Source organism: Sorex fumeus, unplaced genomic scaffold (assembly GCF_029834395.1).
Source record: "Sorex fumeus unplaced genomic scaffold, SorFum_2.1 ptg000128l, whole genome shotgun sequence".
Classification (NCBI taxonomy): Eukaryota; Metazoa; Chordata; class Mammalia; order Eulipotyphla; family Soricidae; genus Sorex; species Sorex fumeus.
In genome coordinates, this window is record NW_026606185.1 from 23,927,851 (window position 1) to 23,952,970 (window position 25,120).

General features: G+C 45.0%; 1 protein-coding gene across 3 annotated transcripts in view; it reads left to right on the top strand.

Annotated features, from left to right (window-relative positions):
- The first annotated feature begins 227 nt into the window (after positions 1-227).
- Positions 228-25,120, top strand: part of ENOSF1 (enolase superfamily member 1) — a 35,306-nt gene continuing 10,413 nt past the window's right edge. For 2 of the 3 annotated variants that reach the window (XM_056138250.1, XM_056138251.1), the window contains exons 1-9: positions 228-311; positions 8,652-8,760; positions 16,541-16,656; positions 18,694-18,780; positions 19,509-19,535; positions 21,674-21,746; positions 21,820-21,858; positions 22,250-22,332; positions 23,468-23,502. In XM_056138250.1, the coding sequence (XP_055994225.1) occupies positions 228-311; positions 8,652-8,760; positions 16,541-16,656; positions 18,694-18,780; positions 19,509-19,535; positions 21,674-21,746; positions 21,820-21,858; positions 22,250-22,332; positions 23,468-23,502 (653 nt within the window). Of the gene's footprint in view, positions 312-8,651; positions 8,761-16,540; positions 16,657-18,693; positions 18,781-19,508; positions 19,536-21,673; positions 21,747-21,819; positions 21,859-22,249; positions 22,333-23,467; positions 23,503-25,120 lie in introns of those variants that run through there. The other variant, XM_056138252.1, reaches the window with a different exon arrangement.

Here is a 25,120-nt window from a genome sequence, read left to right on the forward strand (position 1 = left end):
AGACGACCAAACCCGCCTTCCGCCACTCAGAAGGTCACTTGGCATGTTTCCAGTCCCCGCAGTGTCACTCGGCTTCCTCCCCGCCCCTGGGTGGGTGGTGACCCTGAGCGAGTCTGGGGCGCAGTCGGGCGCGTCGGGGGCTCCGGACCGGGCCAATCAGCGCCCGCCGCGCCCTCCTAGCCCGCGGCTCTTGCTCCCAGCGCAGACTGCCCGACAGTTCTGCCGGGATGGTGGGTGGCAGGATCGTGCGGCTCTCGGTCCGCGACGTGCGCTTCCCCACGTCGCTCGGGGGACACGGCTCTGATGCCATGGTAAGCACTGGGCCAGGGCAAGGGGGTCCCCGGGAGGGTCCCAGTTTAGGAAGTATTCCCAAATACTCCAGCCTCCTTGGGCCTTTTATCATTGTCCTAGTTGCTGGGGCTGATATGTCTGCTTCAAACGTTCAGGGTTTGTGTTTTGTTGAAAGTGGCAGAAAGCAAAATACGCAACATTAGCAAAAGAACTTTTGAGAATTACCGGAATCCTCGTCTTAGTGCTTCTTGCTACTTACTGAGGGAGGACGTGATAGCGTGATAGCGGTTCAAGGGATTGGAGACCAGGAACTTGTATTTGTTTTTCTTTTTGGATGACGATCCTAACCCCACTACAACTTGCTTTGACCTGGAAAAGGCACTACCTTCTCTGGGTCTGGGTGTCTGCAAGGCAAATGCGTAATTCTGGGTTATGTGAGTGTTGTAGCTGATGGGCCAGAGTCCTGTTCTTGTAGCAGGCTTTGCCCGCAGATGTCTTCGGTGTTAACAGATCTTAATTTACTGAGAACGAAGGTACATCTCTGTGGCCTGACTCTCAAACGGAATAATCGGCAGCAGTTAGTGGTTCAGTAGTGCTCCAAGGATAGCAAGCAACCACCAGGGCCAATGGTGACAGCCACCCCCACCCCCACTCCTTACACAATGACCTGAGTTTATATGCAGTACCTTAGCTGGTTCTGTTGATTGGCTGCATTTTATGTAAATAAGGGTTTGTGGGACAGAACAATTGTAGCAATTGAAAATGAAGGACCAGTTGGTGGTCTAGATTATCTGGCTCCTCCTTCCCCATTTCCTGCCTGACTAGAGATCTCATAAGCTGAAAACTGTTAGAGAATTTGTCAAATTTTTGCTAATATCAGTCATTGAAAATGCTATAAGATCACCAACTTTAATTCCTACCCAAATACCGAGGCCGTTTTTGCTTACTGAGAGAGGGATACCCCCCACATCCCCACAACACATACCCTATTGTGCCATCTATTGCTTGACTCCCAAATGTAAGTGTTCTGTGCAGTGCCTCCCCAGACCTGCATCCCTAATGGTTCTATGATCCACCTAGGAGATGAGCACACTTGAAAAACAAAGTCAGATAGCCCTGTAACAGATAGAATGCACACATGTGGGGAAGTGAGAATTATCCAAATTTAGATGATGGAGCCCAGACCATTGGGCTGGAGTGATAGCACAGCTGGTAGGACATTTGCCTTGCATGCTGCTGACCCGGATTTGATTCCTCCATCTCTCTCGGAGAACCTGGCAAGCTACCCAGAGTATCCTGCCTGCATGGCAGAGCCTGGCAAACTCCTCGTGGCATATTCGATATGCCAAGAACAGTAACAAGTCTCACAATGGAGACGTTACGATGAACTATGGGAGGACAGTGCTACAGTGTTGGGAGGGGAATAGTACCTGAGGACTCAATACTGTAGTGTTCTGCTTCTTTTTTTTTTTTTTTGGCGTGGGGGGGGGGTTCAGTGGTGAGAGGGGGATTGTTAGGCTATATCTGGTAGTGCTCAGGACTTTGCTGACAAGTGGGGAAGGAGGGACAGGTAATCTGGACCTCCAATTGGTCCTTCTTTTCATGTGATATAATCAAGGGATTACTCCTAGCTGTGCTCAGGATATCATATGTGGTGCTGGGGATCACACCCAGGTCGGCTGCCTGCAAGGAGGTGTCTCTACCAACTTTACTGTCTCTCTGACTCCAGTGCTTTGTTTCTTAAACTGATGGATGCCACAATGATAACATTACATTATCTATTTTGTGTACCTCAAGTGTCTTATGCAAATAGGCCTAGTTTTAAAATACCAATTAAGTAGTTGTTACATTTCCAAGATGATTTGTCTGCTTTTTAAAAATGCTTATATGTCCTTTCTTACATAGTATTATGGTAAATGACTCTAATCAGACCCAACTGGCAGTCCTTTGTGGCACTCCAAATAAATGTTTAGCATATTACTCCTTTGACCCTAGTACAAATACCTTTGCCCTCTAAAGTGTTGCAGATATGGGGAAGAAGCCTCGCAACCTCTCAAAGCCTAGATTTTCACATCTGTAGAATGGGTTGCTGTGATTCCTCTCTGGAAATGAAAGCAGAAGGTGCTCTGACCTAGCCCCTGAATTTGTGTCGTGTTAAATATAAGAATATTTTATTTTCTTTGTTTTTTTTAACTTTTTATTGATTCACTGTGAGATAGACCCTTACAAAGCTGTTCTGGATTGGATTCCAGTCATACAGTATTCCAACACCCATCCCTCCACCATATATAATTATAAAATTATAAGCTCACAAATACTCAAGTATTTTTCTTTTGGAAATCTGACATGTCTTAAAAGAATCTGAGAATGTGCTACTTTGTGCTTTTCAGTGATTATAGATGATTACAGAAAACTCGTATCGCTTTCCTGTGCCTTCAGCACACCATCGACTTTTAGTAATTAGCAGTATGAGCCAAATTGATTAGCAGGTATTTTTATGAAGCACAGATTATTTTCCCCAAATCTGTTAAGGTGTAGGGTTCTAGTTATATGATTTCATGCTTTCTCGTTCTTGTACCCTTTCTTTCTCTCCCTCTTTCTCCACCTCTCATCCCCCACTTCCTTCCCTATTGACCAAGATATTGTACACACTTGGCTTCAGCACTCACACATGTACCTGTATTTTGATGAAGTCTTTTTTTGGGTCATACCCGGCGGTATACAGGGGTTACTCCTGGCTTTGCACTCAGAAATTACTCCTGGTGTTGCTCAGGGGACCATATGAATGCTGGGAATTGAACCTCGGTTGGCCCCATGCAAGGCAAATGCCCAACCTGCTGTACTATTGCTCCAGCCCCTCACACATGTACTTGTGAGGAGTTGGTTCACATTTCAGTTGTTGCCGAGCACCAGAGATTGAACACTTTGTTGTGATGTTGGGGATCCCAACCAGCAATATCGCAGGGATTGTGCTCAGCATGTATGGGTGTTGCCAGGAATCGAACTCTTAGCCTCACACTTGCAAGGCTGAAGCTTTGCCACAGAACCATCTCTGGGCCCTCTGAGTTGTGATTTCTTATGAGCCTTTTAAGAACAGTGCTCAGTCAGGGGTGTTGTGCCTTGTTCAGGCATCCACTGATGTTCCAGAAAGCCCCGTGACTGTGATCCCAGCTCCTGCCTGCTCCTCCCCCCACCTCTCAGCCACACTTTGCATGTCCTTTCCACATTCTCTGCCGGATACCCCAGAACAGTTGTGCCAGATCCTCTCTCCCCCAATGGCCTCCAGTCCTGCATCCTCAGCAATTAAAAGGCTGTTATTATCATAACTGAATTGCCTGACTGTGCATCACTGAGAAGAGCGAATATAAATGTCCCCCATATTCCGAGGCCAGCCTCCAAATCAACCCTCTCACCTTTCTCTGCATTAAATAAATTGTAAATTCCTTCAAAGCAAATCTTTTTAGTGTCCTTGGCCCAGCCCCTTCGTCTCCAAACTCCACCCAATCTTTCCTGTTCCCATGGTTTATTCTTACCTCATGCTTTCATATGCTTCTTCTCCATCCCAACCAAATACTAAATCTCTGGTTCACCCTGCTATTTTGGTCCTTTACATCTGTCCCCTCCTTAATCTGAAATGGGTTTATCTTTCTTTCTTTTGGAATTGCCTTGGTTATTTCTGTTGCCCTGTGATCTTCGCCCTTGGCTCTATGTCCTGCTCTCTGCTGCCCACTTTTTCTGCCAGCTCTGCCTATTGGCTGCCAGACTTTCTGGCTATTCCTTTCTATAATGCTTCCCAAATTCCTTCTTGCAAGCTTAAGACTCAATGCCTTACCCAGCTCATTTCATGGTCCTAAAAGAAGAAGACCGAGTTTCCTCTTGCCAGCTGCTGTGAGCTACTCCATTTTAACTGTCTCCGCTCCACACTTTTAAACATTCTTGCAAAATCGTGGGCTCTTTCTGAGGAAGGGAAGTTAGCAATTTCCGAGGATTATAATTCTGCCCCAGAGTCTAGACTTGCTTGAGACCAAGAGTCACTGTCACTGTCCTCCCGTTGTTCATCAATTTGCTCAAGCAGGCCCAGTAACGTCTCCATTGGAGACGTTGTTGTTACTGTGTTTGGCATATCGAATACATCATGGGTGGCTTGCCAGGCTCTGCCGTGCGGGCGAGATACTCTCGGTAGCTTGCCGGGCTTTCCAAGAGGGGCGGAAAAATCGAACTCGGGTCGGCCATGTTTGCTGCATGCAAGGCAAACGCCCTACCGCTGTGCTATAGCTCCAGCCCAGACCAAGAGATAACAGTCAATATCTAAGGCAAATGGTCAAATAGAGCAAATTAAGGACCTAAGCTTCCACACCATGCTGTCCAATTTTTGCATTTTCCACAATATTCTTGTCACTTGATAAGTGACACAAAGACCCAGTTTTCCTATTTAAAAATATATATATATTAAACTTAACCCTCTACTAAGTTCTTCCCCACATGAGCTTCTTTCTCTTTTTCTTTCCAATAAACATTTCTACTTTCTGAATATGAGCATCTTTATCACTCAGTATTTTCATTTTTGAAAATATTGAAGAGCCTGGGAACCGTGCATGAACAGAGACCTGCTGTCACTGCTCCTGCATCAGTCCTATTAGCACTACCTCCATGTTCAAAGCTTTGGGGCCCCCAAGGTCTTATTTCTGAATCTTCCCTTTTACCTCAAGCCCAGCTGCCATCTGCACACTTCTATTGGCTTTTGTACTTCCATGCCAGAGACTGACCATCAAAATCTGAACTTGTCATCTTCGTACTTTACCCTCTGTCACTCACTTCAGAGATGGAAAGCAGTAAGTCATCTGGGCTCAACTCTTCCTTTTAACCCTCACAGAAGACTCCTGTGCAAGGTCTCCGTTTTCCTTTGCTTCCTATCCGTGGAACCAGAAACTGTCCTGGGTCAACTTTAATCATCGCGTCTCCCTTGGAGCCCTATGCCCCGCCCCCTACCCCAGAAACCCAAGGACCAGGCCAGATCAGGGTGATTGCCTGGAAGCATTCCAGACTTTCCCTTTTCTGTCACCTCACCTCAGACTTTCTTTTCTCCTGGACTCCTTCATATCCCTTCTGCTCTGTTGAGAGACTCCTGAAACTGAGAGTCGGTTTCTGTTCCAGAGCTGTCTTGGTCTTCGTGTGTGTTCAGTTCACCTGGCTCTCAGTTTGGCCCACACCTTTTCTGTTTCTCCCAAGGACTTTCATGTTCTTCTCGTATTCTGAGAGCCTTTGTCATCATGGCTTGAAACTGTAACATTCCCAGGGCACTCGAGGTGTCTGTGCCCTCAGCAGCGTGCTTTATCTCTGCAGCAGTGCCCTTATCCCTCCTCATCCCTTTGACTAGGCACCACACCAGACACAGGCAGAATAGTGGGCCCAGAACAACAACAAAAATAATATAACAGGGGGTATGGTGCTGCCAGCAGGTCAGTCTGTACCTGTGAGGTGAGTGTATCAGCAGCCTCATGGCGCCGTCAGACTTCCAGATACCCCAAAATTGCTGCTGTGCCTTTGGCCAGACCCCAAAAACTTGGGGCAGAGTTTACCAAGAAAGTAAACGGCCAAAAGTTAGGTATGTGGGAAACACACCCACAAACCACCTCCAGCTCAGCTATGTAATTGGAGGCATGGCCTCTCGGGTTCCTGATTGAACTGCTTAATGGCCATGATCCCAGAGACTCAGAAACAAATCTCAAAACCCAGTGGCTTTTGGCAGAAATGCATCCGGTACCTGCAGTAGGTTACCAGTGCTGGGTCAACCCAGGTGGGAATAGGTTTCGTGCCTTGGCCTGTTCCCCCTGGCGGCCTAGTGACTGCCTTCAGAGGTCACTGGACAAGCAGGTTTGGGCACCCAGTGAAGAGACATTTTGGGCCTCATGGGATGGGGGTGGAGCTGGTCCTGTCCTCCCCACCCCAACGAGACCCCAAATCATTGCCCACGAACGGCCTCTCTGGCTCCTGATCAAGCTGCTTAATGGCCATGATCTCAGAGACTCAGAAACAAATCTCGAAACCCAGCAGCTTTTGGCAGAAATGTGTCTGGACCCTGCAGTAGGTTACTGTCGCCGGGCCACCCCAGGGGGGAAAGGGTGCTGTCCCTCCTCCTGCTTCCCCTGGCGGCTCAGTGGCCGTCATTCTCCAGAGGCCATTGGACAGTCAGGCTTGGGCCTGCAGTGATGAAACTTGTTGGACCTCACGGGATGGGGTTGGAGCTGGGCCTGTTCTCCCCACCCCAACAAGACCCCAAGTCATCACCCACAAATGGCCTCTCTGGCTCCTGATCAAGCTGCTTAATGGCCATGATCCCAGAGACTCAGGAGCAAATCTCGAAACCCAGTGGCTTTTGGCAGAAATGCGTCTGGATCCCACAGTACGTTACTGTCACCGAGCCACCCCAGGGAGGAAAGGGTCTTGTTACTCTGCCTGCTCCCCCTTGGTGACTCGGTGGCCGTCATCCTCCAGAGACCATTGGAAAGTCAGGTCTGGGCCTGCAGTGACGAGACATTTTGGGCCTCACGGGATGGGGGTGGAGCCGGTCCTGTCCTCCCCACCCCAACAAGCCCCAAGTCATCGCCCATGAATGGCCTTTCTGGCTCCTGATCAAGCTGCTTAACAGCCATGATTCCCAGAGACTCAGGAGCAAATCTCGGAACCCAGCAGGTTTGGGCAGAAATCCCTCCATATTTAAGTGTTAAAATTTCAGAATTTCGAAATCTTGCGGCCACTACTGCAGTCACGCAACATCATATGTTATTCATAACCAGCAATAGAACACAAATTGTCTACTGTTGCTTTTTCAGCAGATCTGAGTGTTGGGGTAAAATCTCAAATAATAATGGTGGGTCTGGTGTTGAAATATTGAATGTGATCAAAGTAGAGAGAGAGTAATGTGGAAATCATCTGCCCCACAGGCAGGGGGAGGGTGTGGGATGGGAGTATACTGGGGTTTTTGGTGGTGGAGAATGGGCACTGGTGAAGGTACGGGTGTTTCATTGTATGACCGAGACTTAGACCCGAAAGCTCACTCTCACGATGATTCAATAAATAAAATTGTAAAAAATGTAACTGCTCTCATGGTGATTCAATAAATAAAATTATAAAAAATGAAAAAAAAAGTAAGGTGGAGTTCATGCCCAATTCAATCAGCTAATCAGTGGCTGAATAAATAGCAGTACTCGTACATAAAAAAATAATAATAATAATCTGGCAACAGTAATTAGTAAGAATTAAAAGTAAGTTGTCATACCCTATGCAATATCTTTCAATTATTTTCCTTAATCACTTACTAAGTCCTTCTGTTTGACTTGGGGGTATCTCCTATATCTGCCCCCACACTGTGACCCAATCTTGCCTTCATTCCATTACAAATTAATGTCCTGCTAGTCTTTGACGTCAACCTCACTGAAAGCTGCTAGGTTCCTCACCCCCATCTTTGCATACCTCTGTCTGCCCCTTTGTCCATCCAAATGACCTTAGTCCCCCCTTTTTTTTTCTTTGAGGTCCCTGAAATTTCTGTGGTACTTCAAACTGATCATATCTCAGCACATGACTTTATACCATCCTAGCATTTGTCCTTCTCTGATTGGTTGCTTGGCTCTTCCTCTCCACTGAGAAATTTCTAGAGATAAATTTGATTTTTGCTTCTGTATTCCCATATTGATGAGTAGTGTTGAATTTTATAATAGCCAGTAAACAACTATCAAAATACTGTTTTGATAATCCAAAGTCAGATAGATTTAAAAATGTGTTATTAATTTGCATTAACTCCTAATTCATTTTCTTCTAGTCATCTCTGAATTATCTATTGTCTTTTCAGCCCTATGTTAAACAGTTTCAGTGAAGATTAGTTCCTCAGTAGGAGAGCTTTTTGGATCACTGGCTCATTCTGTTTGAAGCTGTTAGTGACGATCACCCTGTTCAGAGCTGTCAGAGATAATAGGTGTAGGTGAGAAACTCCTGGGGTTGAAATTGAGCTGAACATCAAGGACTTAATGGCACCAACTGGCATTTAAAACATAGACATTGTGGGGGCCAGAGAAATGTACACAGCTGGGGTGCTTGCTTTTCATGTGGCCAGCTGGATTTGATCCCGGGTACCCCATGTGTTCCCTTGAGTACAGAGCCAGGAGTAAGCTCTGAGTACCTCCGGATGTGGCCCAAAACCCAAAACCAAACACACAAAAAATGTGCACATTAAAATTATTTGAATCCTTCAGGAGATTTTCCTTTTGTCCATTCAGAGTCCCTGTATTTTCTTTGGGGATCCATCAGGGGCCCATGCCACAGGGAGCTTGTCCACACATTGTCATTTTCTCATCTGTTGACAGCACACAGACCCTGACTACTCAGCCGCTTATGTCACCCTAGAGACAGATGCAGCAGACGGGCTCAGAGGCTATGGATTTACCTTTACTCTGGGAAAAGGCACTGAAGTTGGTGAGTTGGACATTCCCTTTGGTTCCAGAATGCTCCTATTTCATTTCAATTCTGCTCTGACCTTATTTTTCTTTGTATCTGTATCATATAAAGTACATTTTTAAAAAAATATATGATTTATGCAGTAGAAATGACATCTACACCTGTACGTTCATTGCAGCACTGTTCACAATAGAATCTGGAAACAAACTGAGTGCCTGAGAACAGCTGTCTGGTCAAATAAACTTTGGTACATCTACACAATAGAATACTGTGCAGCTGTTAGGAAAGATAAAGTCATGAAATTTGCTGATAAACGGATGGTTGTGGAGAGTATCATGCTAGTGAAATGAGTCAGATAGAGGGGAACAGACATAGAATGACTGCACTCATTTGTGGAATATAAAATATCATAATATGAGACTAATATTCAAGGATAGTAGAGACAAGGACCAGGATGATTGCTCCACAGTTGGAAGCTTGCCTTATAAGCTTGAACTGGAGGAGAAGGCAGCTGGAATAGAGAAGGGATCACTAAGTCAATGATGGTTGAAGGGATTGCTTAGGATGGGAGATGTATGCTGGAAGTAGACAAAGGACCAAAATGATGGCCTCTCATTATCTGTATTGCAAACCATAATACCACAAGGAGAGAGTAAGAGGAAAATTCCCTGCCATAGAAGTGTGTGTGTGGGGGGGGGGGGGGGAACAAAGGAATACTGGGAGACATTGGTGGTTGAAAAATGTACACTGGTGGAGGAATGGGTATTTGATCATTGTATGACTGAAACTCAAATATGAAACTTCTGTAACTATCTCATGGTGATTCAATTGAAAAATGCTTTATTACTATGGATATTATTGAGAAAGATTTCCAAGTGAGGAGGGCAGAAACTCCCCCATTCTTGGCCCATGTCTCTGGTGAGAACCTGAATTAGGCATGCAGCAGAGGCGCCTGAGGGGGCAGGTGTGTGTTCAATTAACGAGGGGTACTGAGGTGTACAGAGTGAATCTATTCACTTTTCAAGGTGGTTCCAAGGTCACTACTCTTCATGGCAGAAAAAGCCTCGGGCCTGCCCTTTTCATGTCTGTCTTCCAGGAAGAGCAGATTGTGTGGGATGACACCAAGCCAGAGTAAATTGGTTTTGTTTCAGAATTGGAGGAGAGCTCAGTGGTTGTCATGAACCTTCTTATGTTGATTTTTTTTTTTTTGGTTATCGTTGTTGTTGTTTTTGCTTTTTGGATAACACCAGGCGATGCACAGGGTTACTCCTGGCTCTTCACTCAGGAGTTACTCTTGGTGGTGCTCAGGGAACCACATGGGATTCTGGGAATTGAACCTGGGTCGCCACGTGCAAGGCAAACGCCCTACCCACTGTGCTATCACTCCAGCCCCAAACCTTATGTTTGAGAGAAAAAGAGAGTCCAAATGCTGCTCAGTCATCACATATTCTCCTGCCCAGATCTTCTTTTGTGTGGTTATTTTTTAAAGACACATAAACCATGCAGAGAGTAGAAAATTCAGGAAGTACAGGATGACCTATGTCAGATCCATTTCAATGGATCAGTAAGAACTGAAGCTGTAAGGCAGAAACTACGCCACAGGTGGCAGAAATCAGCAAAATCAGCTAGGCCTCAGGTTCAGTTCCTGGAATGAAACAGTTTCAGTCTCCCAGCAATGGAACAGTGTATAGCTAGCCAACTTGAACTTACCTAGAAAGTTCCTGGGCCCAGCTAGTGTGCTCAATCAATCAAAATGCCCCACAAATTGGAACATAAAGTAACAAAATAGGAGACTAACACCCAAGAGTGGCTGAGATTAGTACCAGGAGGTTTGCTTCATGGCTTGGAGGCCAGCCACACATGCTAGGGGAAAAGGGAGCTCAGATAGAGAAGGGAGCACCAAATAAAGGGTGTTGGGAGGATCCTCCCAGCATGGGAGAAGCATGCTGAAAGTAGACTATAGACCAAACATGATTGCCACCCTTTGCCTCTTTTGTAAACCACAATACCCAATAGGAGAGAGAGAACAAAAGGGAATGCCCTGCCACAGAGGCAGGGTGGGATGGGGGGTATGGGGGGTGGGAGGGATACTGGGACCCGTGGTGGTGGAAAATGGGCACTGGTGGAGGGATGGGTATTTGATCATTGTATAACTGAAATCCAAGCACAAAAATGTGTAAGTCTACAACTGTACCTCATGGTGTTTCACTAATAAAAATTTAAAATAAAATAAAATAGAATGAAAAAAAAGCCCCAGAAATTATTTTTTGTTAACCGTAAAGAATGAGTCACTTATATAACCATAAACTGTTACTGGAAACTATTGTTTAACTGTTGCCTGATTATTGTTAGCATAGTGCTTGCTTAACTTTGAAACCTATATAAACAGCTTGCTACTCTGTCTAGTCACTATCAGGAGACCACTCTGTGAGATACTTGACCCCAGTTAACTAGAATGAAACTCCTACTGCTTTTGCATTAGCGTGTTCACGTCTCTGTCCATCTCACCACTTGGGAACCCATTGTCCTGATAGTAAAGCATTAGGAGAGGTTGGAGAACAATGGTTCAGAGAGAGGAAACACTCCAACTTCGGTGTAGTTGCTGCCTGCCTCTCCCATAGATACCTGCACATTAACCCTCTCAACTATAGGATGGAAATCTTTGTTTTGCAAGATAGGAGATTGGGGTGAGGAGTTTGGGCCAAACCCTGGCTTGGTGCTCAGGGATCACTCCTGGGGGAACTTTATGGGGTGTCAAGGATTGAGCCTGTGTGGGCCAGGTGCAAGGCAAGAACCTCCCTACTGTAATACCACTCTGGCCCTGAGAATCAAAGTCTTGCCCCACTGAAAGACATAAATTTTTTTTGGGGGGGGTCACACCCTGCAATGCTCAGAAGTTACTCCTAGCTCTCCACTCAGGAATCACTCCTGACGGTGCTCAGGGGACCATATGGGATGCTGGGAACAGAAGCCGGGTAGGCCATCTGTGAAGCAAACGCCCTACCCACTGTGCTGTCGCTCCAGCCCTAAGACATAAAATTATTGAGCAGATAAAATTTGAGTGAGTGTGTGTGTGTGTGTGTGTGTATGTGTGTGTGTGTGTGACTGAGGGAATCATTCTTGAACTTTAACCATGAAGGTAGCTAGCGCTCCAGTTCTTCACGGGACTGGCATTTGGCCACACCATGGATCATTCTTACAGGCTTCTCTTGAGATGTCAGAGAATTAGACACTCAACTAAGCACTGGAAATAATTTTTAACAGGGGAGGTAGAGAGAAGATCTCACATACAAGAGAAGGTCTGTATAAACTTGTCAGGGAAACATACATAAAAAAATTTGTTGGTTTGGTGTGAGGAACACGTTCCCCAAGCAGGCAGTGTTCACATGGGAAAGGAGTGGATCCATAGTCCAAGAGGGTGAGGGATGGCTTCAGAGCAGAGGTCAAACTGTCAGCGAGATCTTGACTGAAATGAGGAATCTGTGAGGCAGAATCAGGAGACTCATCCATCAATGATTCCCCATGAAGTGAATGATTTACTCTTGATATTTCCCCCAGATAGTGACCCCTGAAAAGCAGTAGGTTTAGAAACTGTTTTAGCTTCTGTAACTTTGTGTCTGGCATAATTTAGTACTTTACAAAGTTGTTTTTTTCCATACTGCTGTTCTACAGCATGTCCCCAAGAGGTTGATAAAACTCAGCAAGCTTACAAAGTTGGTTATGGGACCACTCTGTTAGCTCCTCTGCACTTTTCTGACTCACACAGAGCAGAGACCCTGAACACAGGTTCTGTGCACTAACAGCTAGACAGCTCGTCTCAAGGATGCTTATCTATGCTCTCGGGCCTCACTGAGCACTCTCCTCCTCCACTTCCATTCCCACCCACTCTCCTGGCAAGTATCTCTGGTGGAGGTAAATCCATTTCCAACCCTTTATGGCTTTAATAAATGAATGTGTGTGTGTGTGTGTGTGTGTTAATGCAGCTTCTGCCTTTTTCAGACCACAGTATGCCAGAACCCATTTTTAACTTTAGCCTTCCTACATATTTCAGGTGACTAACTGCCGTCTCATTGTGTTATAGGTCTTGTGCAATTAAGCTAAAAAAGTTCCATTAGCTCATAAATGTTCTGCAAAACTTAATCATCCAACTTACCTAATCATTCATTTGTGATTTCTCTCATCCCCCAAGCAGAAAGGAATACTGTTTTCTTTTTATTTTTGAGACTGTTTAAAGTGTATGTGAGAGGGTGGGAGAGAGGAAGGATTACTGTGGCTTTTCTAATTGTGAAGAAAGATCAAAATGAGGGCTTTGCCCTCATAGGAAATGAAAAAGTTAAAAATGGCCATCCTACCTAAACATTTATGGATTTAATAAAATCCCTATCAAAATTCCAGTGCTAGTCAAGGATGTAGCTCAGTATGTTTTGCATATATGTTGGCCTGAATTTTTCCCAGTGCCAAAATCCCAACTGGCATATTTCAAGAAAATAGAGCAAATCTAAAATTTGTGTGAAACCACAAAAATAAAGAAAGAAATAAAACCAAACCAACAACTACCAAAAAAATTCTGAATAGCATAGACACCATGAGTAAAGGGAGAATGAGAAGCTAGAAAGCATCATGCTCTTGACTTTAAACTAGAATACAAAGCAATAGTAATCAAAACAGTATGTTATTGGAACAAGCATAGGTGCATAGACCAATGAAATGGAATTGAGACCTCAGAATTAATTTCACTCATATATAGACATTTAATTTGCAACAAAGGAGCCAAGACCATGCAATGGAGAAATCAAAATCTTTTCAACAAATTGTCGAAGAAAACGGGATTGTTATTTAAGAACATACATAATAGCCAACTCAAAATGAATTTAGACTTAGATATTACATACCACACCATAAAGTACATAGAAGAGAGCATGACACTCTCCTGCACTGTGGCTGCAGTGATGTTTTTGGAAGCGCAATTACAATGAAAAAGAAAAAGAAAAAAAGTAAAAATAAGTAGATGATACTATATCAAATTTAAAAGCTTTTACACAGTACAGAGACTACCATGGAAGTCAAAAAAGGACTGTAAAAATGGTACAGTGTGCAGGGCCTTGCAACGGAGCAGCTAAACCAAATTCAACCCCCAGCATCCTAGATGGTTTCCCAAGTCCTACCAGGAGTGATCCCTGAGCTCAGAGACAGGAGCAGACCTGAGTACCACAGAGTGTGACCCCCAAAACAAACATACAAACAAATTTGAAAAGTAAAAGAAAGTTGCCTCTTTAACTATACTGTGAAATGATTCAAGAATTTTAATTTTGAAGCAATAGTGACATTAAGTAACAGTGTAACAACATTTTGATTTCATTGCTTTGGGACTAAGTTGATTTGGTTTGATTATTTTGGTCACTTCTGATGACTGTTTTGTAGAATGGAAGAAGCATAGAAGAATATATTCCATATAATTTGCTCCTTTGCCTATTCATCTAAAAGAACTATCTTTTAAAATAATGCCAACCCCACCCGAAAATTGATGATAATGATAACACAAAATAAATTTTAACCCTAAAATTGTATAGGGAAATGTAATATATCATGTTTTTAAAGTAAGTGGTAAGAAGTTGAATATTAAGTGTTTTTATTCATTTTAGCATTTTATGTATTGTGTTGAATCATACATTTCTTTCATTTCATCTTCAATAGTATGCTATGAAGGGTGTGGTAGTTGATTCCATTTTATGTCTGCCCCAGTCAGAGTCTTCCAAAGAGAAAGTCAGATGAACTGCTCTTCTGGCTTTGAAGAGTGTTCTTTGCATTTGCCTACAATATTTCTTACTCAGAAAAGCATTTAGGGGGTTAAACTGAGTCACCTCCACCTAAAATTCTGATTACCACTGGCACTTTTGCAAGGCTGATGGCCAGGGTTTATATTTAAGGTTAGGGTCATTACCTGTAGCCAGTGGGTTTTGGGATTTGGGTTTTTTTTTTTTTTTTATGTGATGAGCTGCTCAGGGTGGAAGAGCTGGCGGTATGTGCCAGTGCGAATTTCATCAATGACTGGGCTCCATGCTTGCCAGCCCCCGTTTCACTGAAGAAAGTGTTGAAGGAGTCATCTCCTCCCCCAGTGGTCTTGTCACTGGGCATCTGGCCATCGGGCTGGATGCCGTGTTCCAGGCAGTAGAGTTCCCAGCAGGCATTACCAATCTGGTCAACCAGCCTGGCAAACATGGATGAAGATGCACTCATGCATGATGAGGACTTGTCGGGTTCCGGAACAGGAAAAAGTGAAGGATCAGTCGAGGGTCTCCCACTAGCAGACTACCAAGGAGTCAGGGGAAGAAACAGACTCTGTGCGAAGTCCGGACCAGGCTTTTTTCACTCGGGGTGCCCCAGAGTGGGTCAAGTGAGAGCCCTCCATGCCCCAAGGGACCCAGCCCCGGCAGCAGACCTTCACTACCCAACTGTCCCACACTCCAGGCCACTTTCCAGACCTCGCGGCTGCTTTGCAGCTGCACAACACATCATAAGACACTTACTACCCATGTTCCATAATTACCACACCATGTTTGATGGAGTTCAGACAGTAGGTAACAAATCATAGAGAGAAATCATATATATATAGATATACATATGTATATATGTATATCTATATTATATAGATATACATAAGTATATATGTATATCTATATATATATATCACTGTCACTGTCCTCCTGTTGTTCATCGATTTGCTCGAGTGGGCCCAGTAACATTGTGAGACTTGTTACTGTGTTTGGCATACATCACGGGTAGCTTCCCAGGCTTTGCCGTGCGGGCGAGATACTCTCGGAGAGCCCAGCAAGTTACACATGGGCAGAGCCTGGCAAGCTCCCCATGGCATATTCGGTATGCCAAAACCAGTAACGATAACAGGTCTCATTCCTCTGACCCTGAAAAAGCCTCCAGTCATTGAGAAAGACAAACAGAGGCTGCTAAAATCTCAGGTTGGGAGGAATAGAGACGTTACTGGAGCCCACTCAAGTAGATCGATGAAAAACGGGATGACAGTGATACAGTGGATGTTGAATTATACATTTCTTTCATTTCATCTTCAATAGTATGCTATGTTATGAGTCCAGTATTTTCTATGTTTGACAAAAATAGAAAGTAATTTTTTAAAAAATTCTAGAAGTCAGAATCTTGTACCTTAGGAGCAATGAATTACCAAGGCTGGGTTGTGAATCTGTCTAAGCACTTTACAAAAGTGAACAGGGAAAATAATTTGCTGACATAATTTAAACTTTCAAATCAATGGCTCTGCTTTTCATGGGATAACAAATCAAAATGTATTTTCTCTGCCAGAAACTATACTCAACATCTGTGTTAATAGATCTTCTATTTATGTAATATTAGATATGACAACTACAGGAGAATCACTCTCACTGTTTTCCCCGTTGTTCATCGATTTGCTTGAGCGGGCCCAGTAACATTGTGGGACTTGTTACTGTGTTTGTCATATCGAATATGCCACGGGTAGCTGCTAGGTTTTGCCGTGCAGGCGAGATACTTTTGGTAGCTTGCCGGGCTCTCTGAGAGGGGTGGAGGATTTGAAGATGAAGGAATTGAACTCGAGTCGGCTGGGTCGGCCAAGTGCAAGGCAAACGCCTTACCCGCTGAATAATTTGGTTTTTTTTTTAATTTTTGTATTTTTTTAAAAAAGCAAATGCCTCTGCATTTAACTGAGGGGCCTGCATCAATGCATTTAGAGTGTTTTTATATCTAAATTTATTGGCTTTGTACCAACAAGAATCAAATGCTTGCTTTATAGTTGTCTGTGCAGTGAACGCCCTCGCTCACCACGTGCTTAACAAGGACCTCAGGGACATTGTCCGGGACTTCAGAGGCTTCTACAGGGAGCTCACCAGTGACGGGCAGCTCCGATGGGTAAGGGGCCTAGTTTGCACAATGCTTCCATAAAAATGTTACTAAGTTCTGATTCAACTGCAACAAACTTGAAAATAGCAAAAGTTTAGAATTGGGGGGTGAGGAGGGTTGGAGTTTGCGGGCCCAACCCAATTGAGTTCAGGGCTTACTTCTGGCTTCATGCTCAGAGATCACTCCTGATGCGGGGGATCAAACTGGGACCACCTGTGTGCAAGGAGCACCTTAATCTCTGTACTATCTTTTTGACTCAAGGTTTAGATTTTTTAAGCTAAATTCAGGCTTCAACTATTTAAACAATGTTTCAAGGGAATTTGTTTTCTTATATAAAACTTTAACCTGAATATATTTATATGCTATAGCTATCTCTGCCATCTGGATAACGATTCTTCCCCAGTAAATTGGAAGATCTGGTCTAGATTTTCTAGAGGATAAAAAACTGAATGGGCAGACTTTATGGAGGAGAGATGAAAGAAGTAATGTTGGTGTTGTGGAAGGAGGTTAAGGAAATCAACATAAGCAAATAAAAATGATAGAGGGAAATGGGCACTCTGGGAGAGAGTGTGGTATTGGGATGTTGTATTCACAAAACCCATCATTAACATCATTAATGATGCCTCAAATAAAACTTAAAAAAAATTTTTAGGTCAAAGAATATAGAGACTAGAGTACCTTTTACTTGTGTAGGTGTTCAAGGCATGAAAAAAGGTTCTGCAGAAAGGGTTCTCTTTTCTTTGTCTTTTCCTGTTTTTCTCCCTATTCATGCACAGAGAGGGACACCAGAGAATGCTCTGTCCACAATGCCTCAGGTTTTATTTTTACCTTTCTGCAAAGTTACATTTACTTCTTTTAAAAAGGCGTCCTCTTAGAAGCCCCTTACTGACGGACTAAATTGGAGATAATTCTAGCATCAAAATAAATCTGGTAGTAATGGATTATAACTCACTGTATAATGTTAGAACTCATGAGCCCCTTCAGCAGTACACAGTAAGGGAAGGTTCATCGCTACAAAAGAATGCAAACTAATGTAGAAGGAATGATAACATTGGAAAATTGCCATATTGCAGCCACTGTGACTATAATTGAGGTACAAATTATCAATGGAAACTAAAATTTGTCAGCAAATATTTTTACTTCAAAATGGAAAAAAAGGTAAGTATACAGAGAACTAGCCTAATGGAGATCAACTTACATTGGTAGATAATGGCTCAATAAAACAACAAAACAGTATCAATACTTACGTAGTATTTGTGCTCCCAAGAATGTAAAATCTGAATCTAATAATGAAGCAGCTTCTGATCAAATACAAATTGAGTGAGACTATACAACTCACTGTATGCTAAAAATGTCAACTAAAGCTTAAGAGATAGAGTACGTGCTTTTCCTGTATGAGACCCTGAGTTCAATTCCAGCACCACTGAAAAAGAAAAAAAGGGGAGAGAAAAGAAGAAAACTTGTTTTAGATGAAAGGAGGAAAAAGACATAGTACAGAGGTTAAGCACTGCTTTGCTCATGGCTGACTTGGTTCAACCCTGAAGCCCTGCGCCCTTGCCTTGGAGCCTCTGTTTGGCTGAGATGGTGAGGAGGGGTCCCAGGATTTTCTGAGAACCTCCTCATAAAGCACATTATTGGAACAATTGGTGAAACTTGATTATGGACTGTCTTATTTTTTGCATGGTTCTGGGAATATTCTCTCTGCATGTATAACTTATTGATTTTATTAAGCAATGTTAATATTTTATAAGACAATAACATAATTGTTTACAGAAAACAATTGTCTATTATATAAAGAAAATAATAATATTTGTCTACAAAAAAAGAGATTATGTGTAGAGAGACCATAAGAATAGGGGAAGGAGGGAAAAAACATATAGGATGTTTTTATACTCTTCTTGGAACTCCTCAGTAGATTAGTTTTTTTTTAAATAGTTAATGAGTTTCATTACAGTCTTTTAACTCTTGAAATATGTTGCTGGCTAAGGAACCTCAGCACTCCTGTTCATTTCTAAGGAGTGCTGATGTGGTTTATTTCCTAACCAGATTGGTCCTGAGAAAGGTGTTGTGCATCTGGCGACAGCGGCTGTTCTCAACGCTGTGTGGGACCTTTGGGCCAAGCAGGAGGGGAAGGTGAGTCATCTTACGGTACTTCCATAGAGCAAGAGGACATGTGCAGTTTCATGTCTCGAACAGGATCAGCCTCTGTAACCTGCGAATATATGGCAGGCACTTATTTGTCAAATATTTGGAATAGAGAATTGTCTGACTGTTTTTTCCTCCCCTGAGTGATGATGGCAGCAGTCATGAAGTTGCAGGAATAGATTAGAAAGGGCTGAGAAAGGAGCAGCAAATGGGAGGGGTGAATACAGCAGGGGAGGGCTCAGAGACCTGAGATGACAGGTGACAGGTGTCAGGAGACAGCACTGACCCTTAATCCAACAACTGAACACGAATTCCCAAGTGTTTTCCCAGAAAGGCCTTGGTGTAAGTGAATACTTGGAATACTTGGAAACAATCTGCTTGGGAATTGACTCTGGTCTCCTGGGGGTAGCCAGGGGAGCAGTATGATCAGGGGAGCAGATGATTTTATTTATTTTATTTCATCTTATTTTGTTTGGTTTGGGGGGCACACCAAGAAATGTTCAGGGACTTTTCTCTTCTTGGTGTTCAGAGGACCATGCAGGGTCGGGGATTGAATCTGGGCCTCCTGCTGCAAAACCTGCACTTGGCCTGTGGAGATGACTCTTCCTCCCCAGAGGGTGTTTCATAGCTAGAGCCTACAACTCCTACATTTACTCTCAGAAAACAACTGTACTTTGCACATATGTTTGATAAATCTTTCCTTTTGTTTCTTAAAGCCTTTGTGGAAGTTACTTGTTGACATGGTAAGTAAATTATTCAATACTGTTTCTGTAAGTGAAATGGACTTCAAAGTCCTTTATTAAGGACTTTGATAAAAAAAAAGTTCTTCTTTTTGGTAATCAGTAAATCTATTCAGGGACCATTTGTGAATCACTGTACTGAAGATAAAATCACTTTGAGTAAATTATGTTCTTCCTTTCTTGACATGTGAGGTGACAGAGAGTTGTACTCAGAGGAGGGTAGGGTGGTAGGAGGTGCCACACTCAGTCCCTCTTCCTCTATTGTGGACCTTTCTCCTGTGATACAAATATTCTAAGACTCTGTTTTGTAACTGTGGAAATAACCATCAAATCCCAATAGCCTTGGTTGAAGACCAAATGAGAAATGTAATCACAAATGCTAAAGAACAAGATATGCTTATATTATCCAGGACCAGGGAGAGAGCTAAAGGGGCTGAGTGCAGGCATTGCATACAGGAGCACTGGGGTTGATTCCCAAATCCACATGATCCTCATGCACACAGGGAGCAATCCCTGAGGTGGGGTAACCATGGAGCATTGCCACATGTGATCCAGAAACAAAGATACCAACCAGTCACCTGGAATTCAAAAACAAGGAATAGATTAGCCTATCGTAGTATCCTCTGTAGGATTGACAAAATTAGGGAGCCAAACACTAAATCCTAAAGAAACACAATTGGTGTTTCCTTTCCCCTTGGCCTATCTATAGCAGCTGGAGCAGTTGGCTGCTGAGGAGGAAGAAAACTCTGGGCAAGTTAAGGGAATGAACTTGGACCCATGCAGACGTAGCTCCAAATACAGGCTTCAGCATTTTGGGGGCTGAGTGTCTTTGGGTCTATTCTTTCACCACTGGAGAATCAGTGCCTTGGCTGGTGCCATGAATGTTGCTGAGAATGGGATGGTCAACTTGAAGGCATTGTTAGTAGTTGGCATCACAATTTAGGGAAAACAACAGGTGTGGAGTCTGTTCAGTCAGTGGATGTTGTCCCTTCTCTGGAGGAAAGTGAAGATGCGAAGCCAGCCTCCCCTACCACATAGTTGTGGGTGACATGGAGGGGGGGACATCTAGAGAGGAAGGACATGAGCCTCTTTGGGGGGAAAGGTGAGATTTGGACCACACCTGGCAGTGCTGAAGGCTTACTCATGGCTCTGTGCTCAGGGATCACTCCTGGCAGGACTGGGGGTCCATATGAGGTGTTAGGGATTGAACCCAGGTCAATCCTATACAAGGAAAGTGTCTTAACTCCTATACTATCTCCAGCCTCAGCACCCGGACCTCTTTAACCATTTTGTAAGCCCAAGGTTAGCCTTAAGCAGGTACAGGAGGTGACTGCCAAATTGAAACAGCTTGAGGGTCACTCAGAAAGGTGCTGGAGAGCCAGTTTATGGGTTTGTATTATTTCCGGATCCTGTTCTCTGTCTTAATGCCAGTGCTCTGTAGAGAGGCAAACTCTCAGCATTTTTGAGTGAGTTTCTCTCATTTGGAATGGCAACAGTGGAGCAGTATTGCTCACAGTGAAACGTGGGTGGGCATGGAGCTGCTGTTGCTTCCCCCTGACCTTCAGCGTGACCAGGCGGTAGTCTCAGCTAAGGGCCTCATCAGACCTTTGCCCTGTGGCCCGAGCATGGAGGAAGGCAGGGAACCGAGCCAGCGAGGGCCCAAGGGCCGCTGTTCCTCTGAATTATCCTGCTGGGCAGGAGAGGAAGCTGCCCAGGTCAGGCTGCTAACAAACGATGGGTACAGGTTTGACTCCAGAGGCTTGGTTAGAGCCAGTCCCATCCTTTTCTCGAGAAGCTGCCCCTGTTTTTGATTCAGCCTTGAGCTGAGCAGTGGCAAATGGTCTCCAGATGGTTCATCCATTTGATTTACCCTGGGCGTGTGTCTCACTCCAGTCCTCAGTGTGATTTGGAATGGGGAACCATGATTTTGAGGAATGAGAGAGACACGAGAGGGTGAGGGCACGGAGCCTGAGACCTGAGGACTTTATCAGGAGGCAGCACTGACCCTTAATCCAACAACTGGACACAAATCTCCAAGTATTTTCCCAGAGAGGCCTGGTGTAAACAGATATTTGAAAACAATTTGCTTGGGAATTGACTCTGGTCTCACCCACCCCCAACCCACCCTGTCACTCTGCCAGGACCCCCGGACACTGCTGTCCTGCATAGATTTCAGGTACATCACCGATGTCCTGACTGAGGAGGAGGCTTATGGTGAGTCATGCTCCCGGGAGGGCACTGGGATTATTCTGTGGGCCACAGGACCGATACCTTTTCTCTTTTCCAGAAATACTGCAGGAAGGTGAAGCTGCTAAAAAAGAAAGAGGTGAGTTCTGTGGAGATTCCCCTCACTATTTTGCTATCCTTGTCCACTTTTGAGGGTCCCTGCTCCTTGGGACTTGACACCACGCTCCCCTTTTCGTGGGCCCTCTGTTGCTGTGTGGGTCTGATTTCTTTCCTCAGGCTCCACTTGAGCAACTGCTCAAAGGCACTTTCGGTTTAGGGTTGTGCCTTGGAAGAAGGAAGGTTTCACTCCACCCAGACTGGGACATTCTGAGAATTTGTACAATCTTGACTGGCCAAGAGGCTGGGCTGGGGCTGGGTGCACGAGAAGGGCAGGCAGGGTGGGGAGGAACAGCTGGATCCTCCAGGGCCTTTGCTGAGCCTCAAGCAATTCTAATCCTACTGGAAGCACAAAAGCTTTTTTCTTTCTGCAGAAAAGCAAATGCTGGCCCAGGGCTACCCTGCCTATACCACCTCCTGCGCCTGGCTGGGGTACTCAGATGACACACTGAAGCAGGTGGGCACGAGCACCTGGCAGGCAACAGCGTTTCTATTCCTGGAGTTAAGGGGGGGAAAATTCTAATACTTTTGAGTGAGCATCTTGGAATTGTTTTGGAATTGAGGCTGCATTCCGGAAGTTGTGACCCGTCAGTCACAGTTTGGCTGTTCCCACCATGGGCCTGTGCCTTCTTAGGCTCTGGAACGTGGCAGCCTGGCCTGGATGTCCAGGGAGAGGGAGAGGCATGATGTAATCCTGCCACCTAACCACACTGAGCCTCTTTCTCATCTGCGGGAAAGGGGACTCAATCCCTATCTCCACGGGTGACTTCCAGGATCAGGATAAAGGCTGTGTTGTGAGTGCTCATGGCATGTGGCACAGAGCCAGTGCTCAGTCGGTAGTTCCTCTTTCTCATCATGCTGTGTCCCCACAGTGACAACAAGACCACCTTCTGGTCGCTATTCTGCCATCAATTAGTTCCGTGGCTGCTGGGGAGTAGCCCCGCTTGAAACAGCCCCACCTGTCTCCACTCCCCTGCTAGGGATGTTGGGACCAGGAAAGAACAGTTCCCACAGAGATGAGGAAAGAGACACCCAAGGACAGTAGACACAAGGGCCAAGAAGATTGCTCCATAGCTGGAAGCCTGCCTCATGAGCGGAGGGAAGAAGGCAGCTGGAATAGAGAAGGGATCACTAAGAAAGTAGATAAAGGACCAGGAGTGGTAAGCTTTCGGTATCTGTATTGCAAACCATGATGCCCAAAAGTAGAGAGAGAGTATGAGGAGTATTTTCTGCCATGGAGGCAGTGGGAGGGTGGGAAAGGGGGGTGGTATACTGGGGATATTAGTGGTGGGGAATGTGCACTGGTGGAGGGATGGGTGTTTGATCATTGCGTGATTGTAACTCAAACATGAAAACATGCAACTATATCTCACAGTGATTCAATAAAATAAAATTTAAAAAAAATCCACCCTCCAAGTAGACCAAGTTCCATGGTTGGCTAAGAAGCTGTGTCTCCTAATTTCAACAACACATGGTAGTTCATGGTTCCTCCTACATCCACGGTGTCTGGGAAATTAGAGTCACCTGAGATGCGTGATAGACCCTGGGGAACATCTCAGAATGTGGTGAGAGTTATATTCCCTTCCCCACAGCTCTGCACCAAAGCCCTGAAGGACGGCTGGACCAGGTAACTTCTTTAGTTGGATTCTGAGCTTAACTTTCCTAGTTGGTAGCACGAGAGACTCAGGGGAGCCAGGAGCAAAGGGCGCCAGAGAGCACAGGACTTGTGCAGGAGCATCTGTGCAGAGGAACATGGGGCGAGGACTCAGTCTCCAGAGGAGAGGTGAGTCTCAGTCAGAATCCAGAGACCCTGGGAGATAATTTATTTCGAGCACCAGTTTGAACTAAGATTCTGGACTTGATGCCAGTGACAAGCCTTCTTTTTTTTTTCTTTTTGGGTCACACCCAGTGGTGCACAGGGGTTATTTATGGCTTTTCACTTAAAAATTACTCCTGGCGGTGCTCGGGGGGACCATATGGGATGGTGGGAATTGAACCCGGGTCAGCCACATGCAAGGTAAACTCCCTACCTGCTGTACTATCACTCCAGCCCAGTGACAAGCCTTCTTTGACTTCTCCATGGATGTCGCTGGAGCAGAAGTCTCCTTTTTTGGCACACTTTCCTGTTGCCCAAGGCGTCTGAACTGCCCTTTGCTTCCCTGTAACCCGCAGCACCAGGTTACCTGTTCTCCGTGGGCTTCTGAGGGCTGGGCTGCTCCTCTCCCTGAAGTCAGCACTGTTCAACCTTATTTCAATCCTGTGCCCCTCCTCCTGCCACTTGCCCCCTGGTCTTGTGCCATGGCCTCCCACAAGGTGAAATGGACCTTGAGGAAAGTAGAGTGGACCACATGCATCTCCTCGAGCTCTGTCTAGAGAGGCAATCTATTTTGGAGGGTGGAAGACAGTTTGGTGGTCTCAGGTGGTCTTCTGTGCTCAGGAGGGACCCCTGGCAGTGCCAGTACTGGGCCAGACCTGGTATTGGCTGCTTGTCACCTCAACCCCCAAGCTATCACTCCACCTTTCTAGCTGTGGATATGGTCACAGCACCAAATGTTCAGGGCACGAAGGCAGGTGAGCTGGGGAGAACCGCTGGCTCAGCCCCAGTGGCACGCTCGGGCACACGCTCTCTCCTGAGCACTGAGACCACTGCTTGGACTGTGGGATACAATGCAGAGACCCCAGGTCTGAGGAAGAATTGGGCGCCAACAGACTAAGGATGGCCTGGAAGGGGCTGAAGAGTATAGTGGGTAGGGCGTTTGCCTTGCAACTGACCCAGGTTCAATTCCCAGCATCCCATATGGTTCCCTGAGCACTGCCAGGGGTAACCCCTGTGCATCACCTTTGTGACCTAAAAAGCCAAAAGAAACGCTTGGTGTGTGGCCAGCAGTGTGATGCAGGAGACCTGACTTTTCCAAATTTATGTGACCTTGTGATTTTACTCTCAAATAAAATGCCGCTGGTCCCCAGAGCCCACCTCTCCCTGAGTGGATTTAGGTGAAGCCCTCTGGAAAAGAGCAATGAGGAAGAGGTGTTTCATCAAGCACTCTCTGGATATTCAATATGTAACTAGGGTGCTTCTTCAATCCCCCCACACCTCTCTTTTCTCCAAGTCTGACTATGCTTCTTTCATTCTTGAATTCTTTTCATGGCACAGTCAAAACTGAGTTGTGTTACTGAAGAACCTAAGACACTCTAGTTCCTTAACTTCAGGACAGCAGCTAATTTGGAATCATTGTCCCAATACT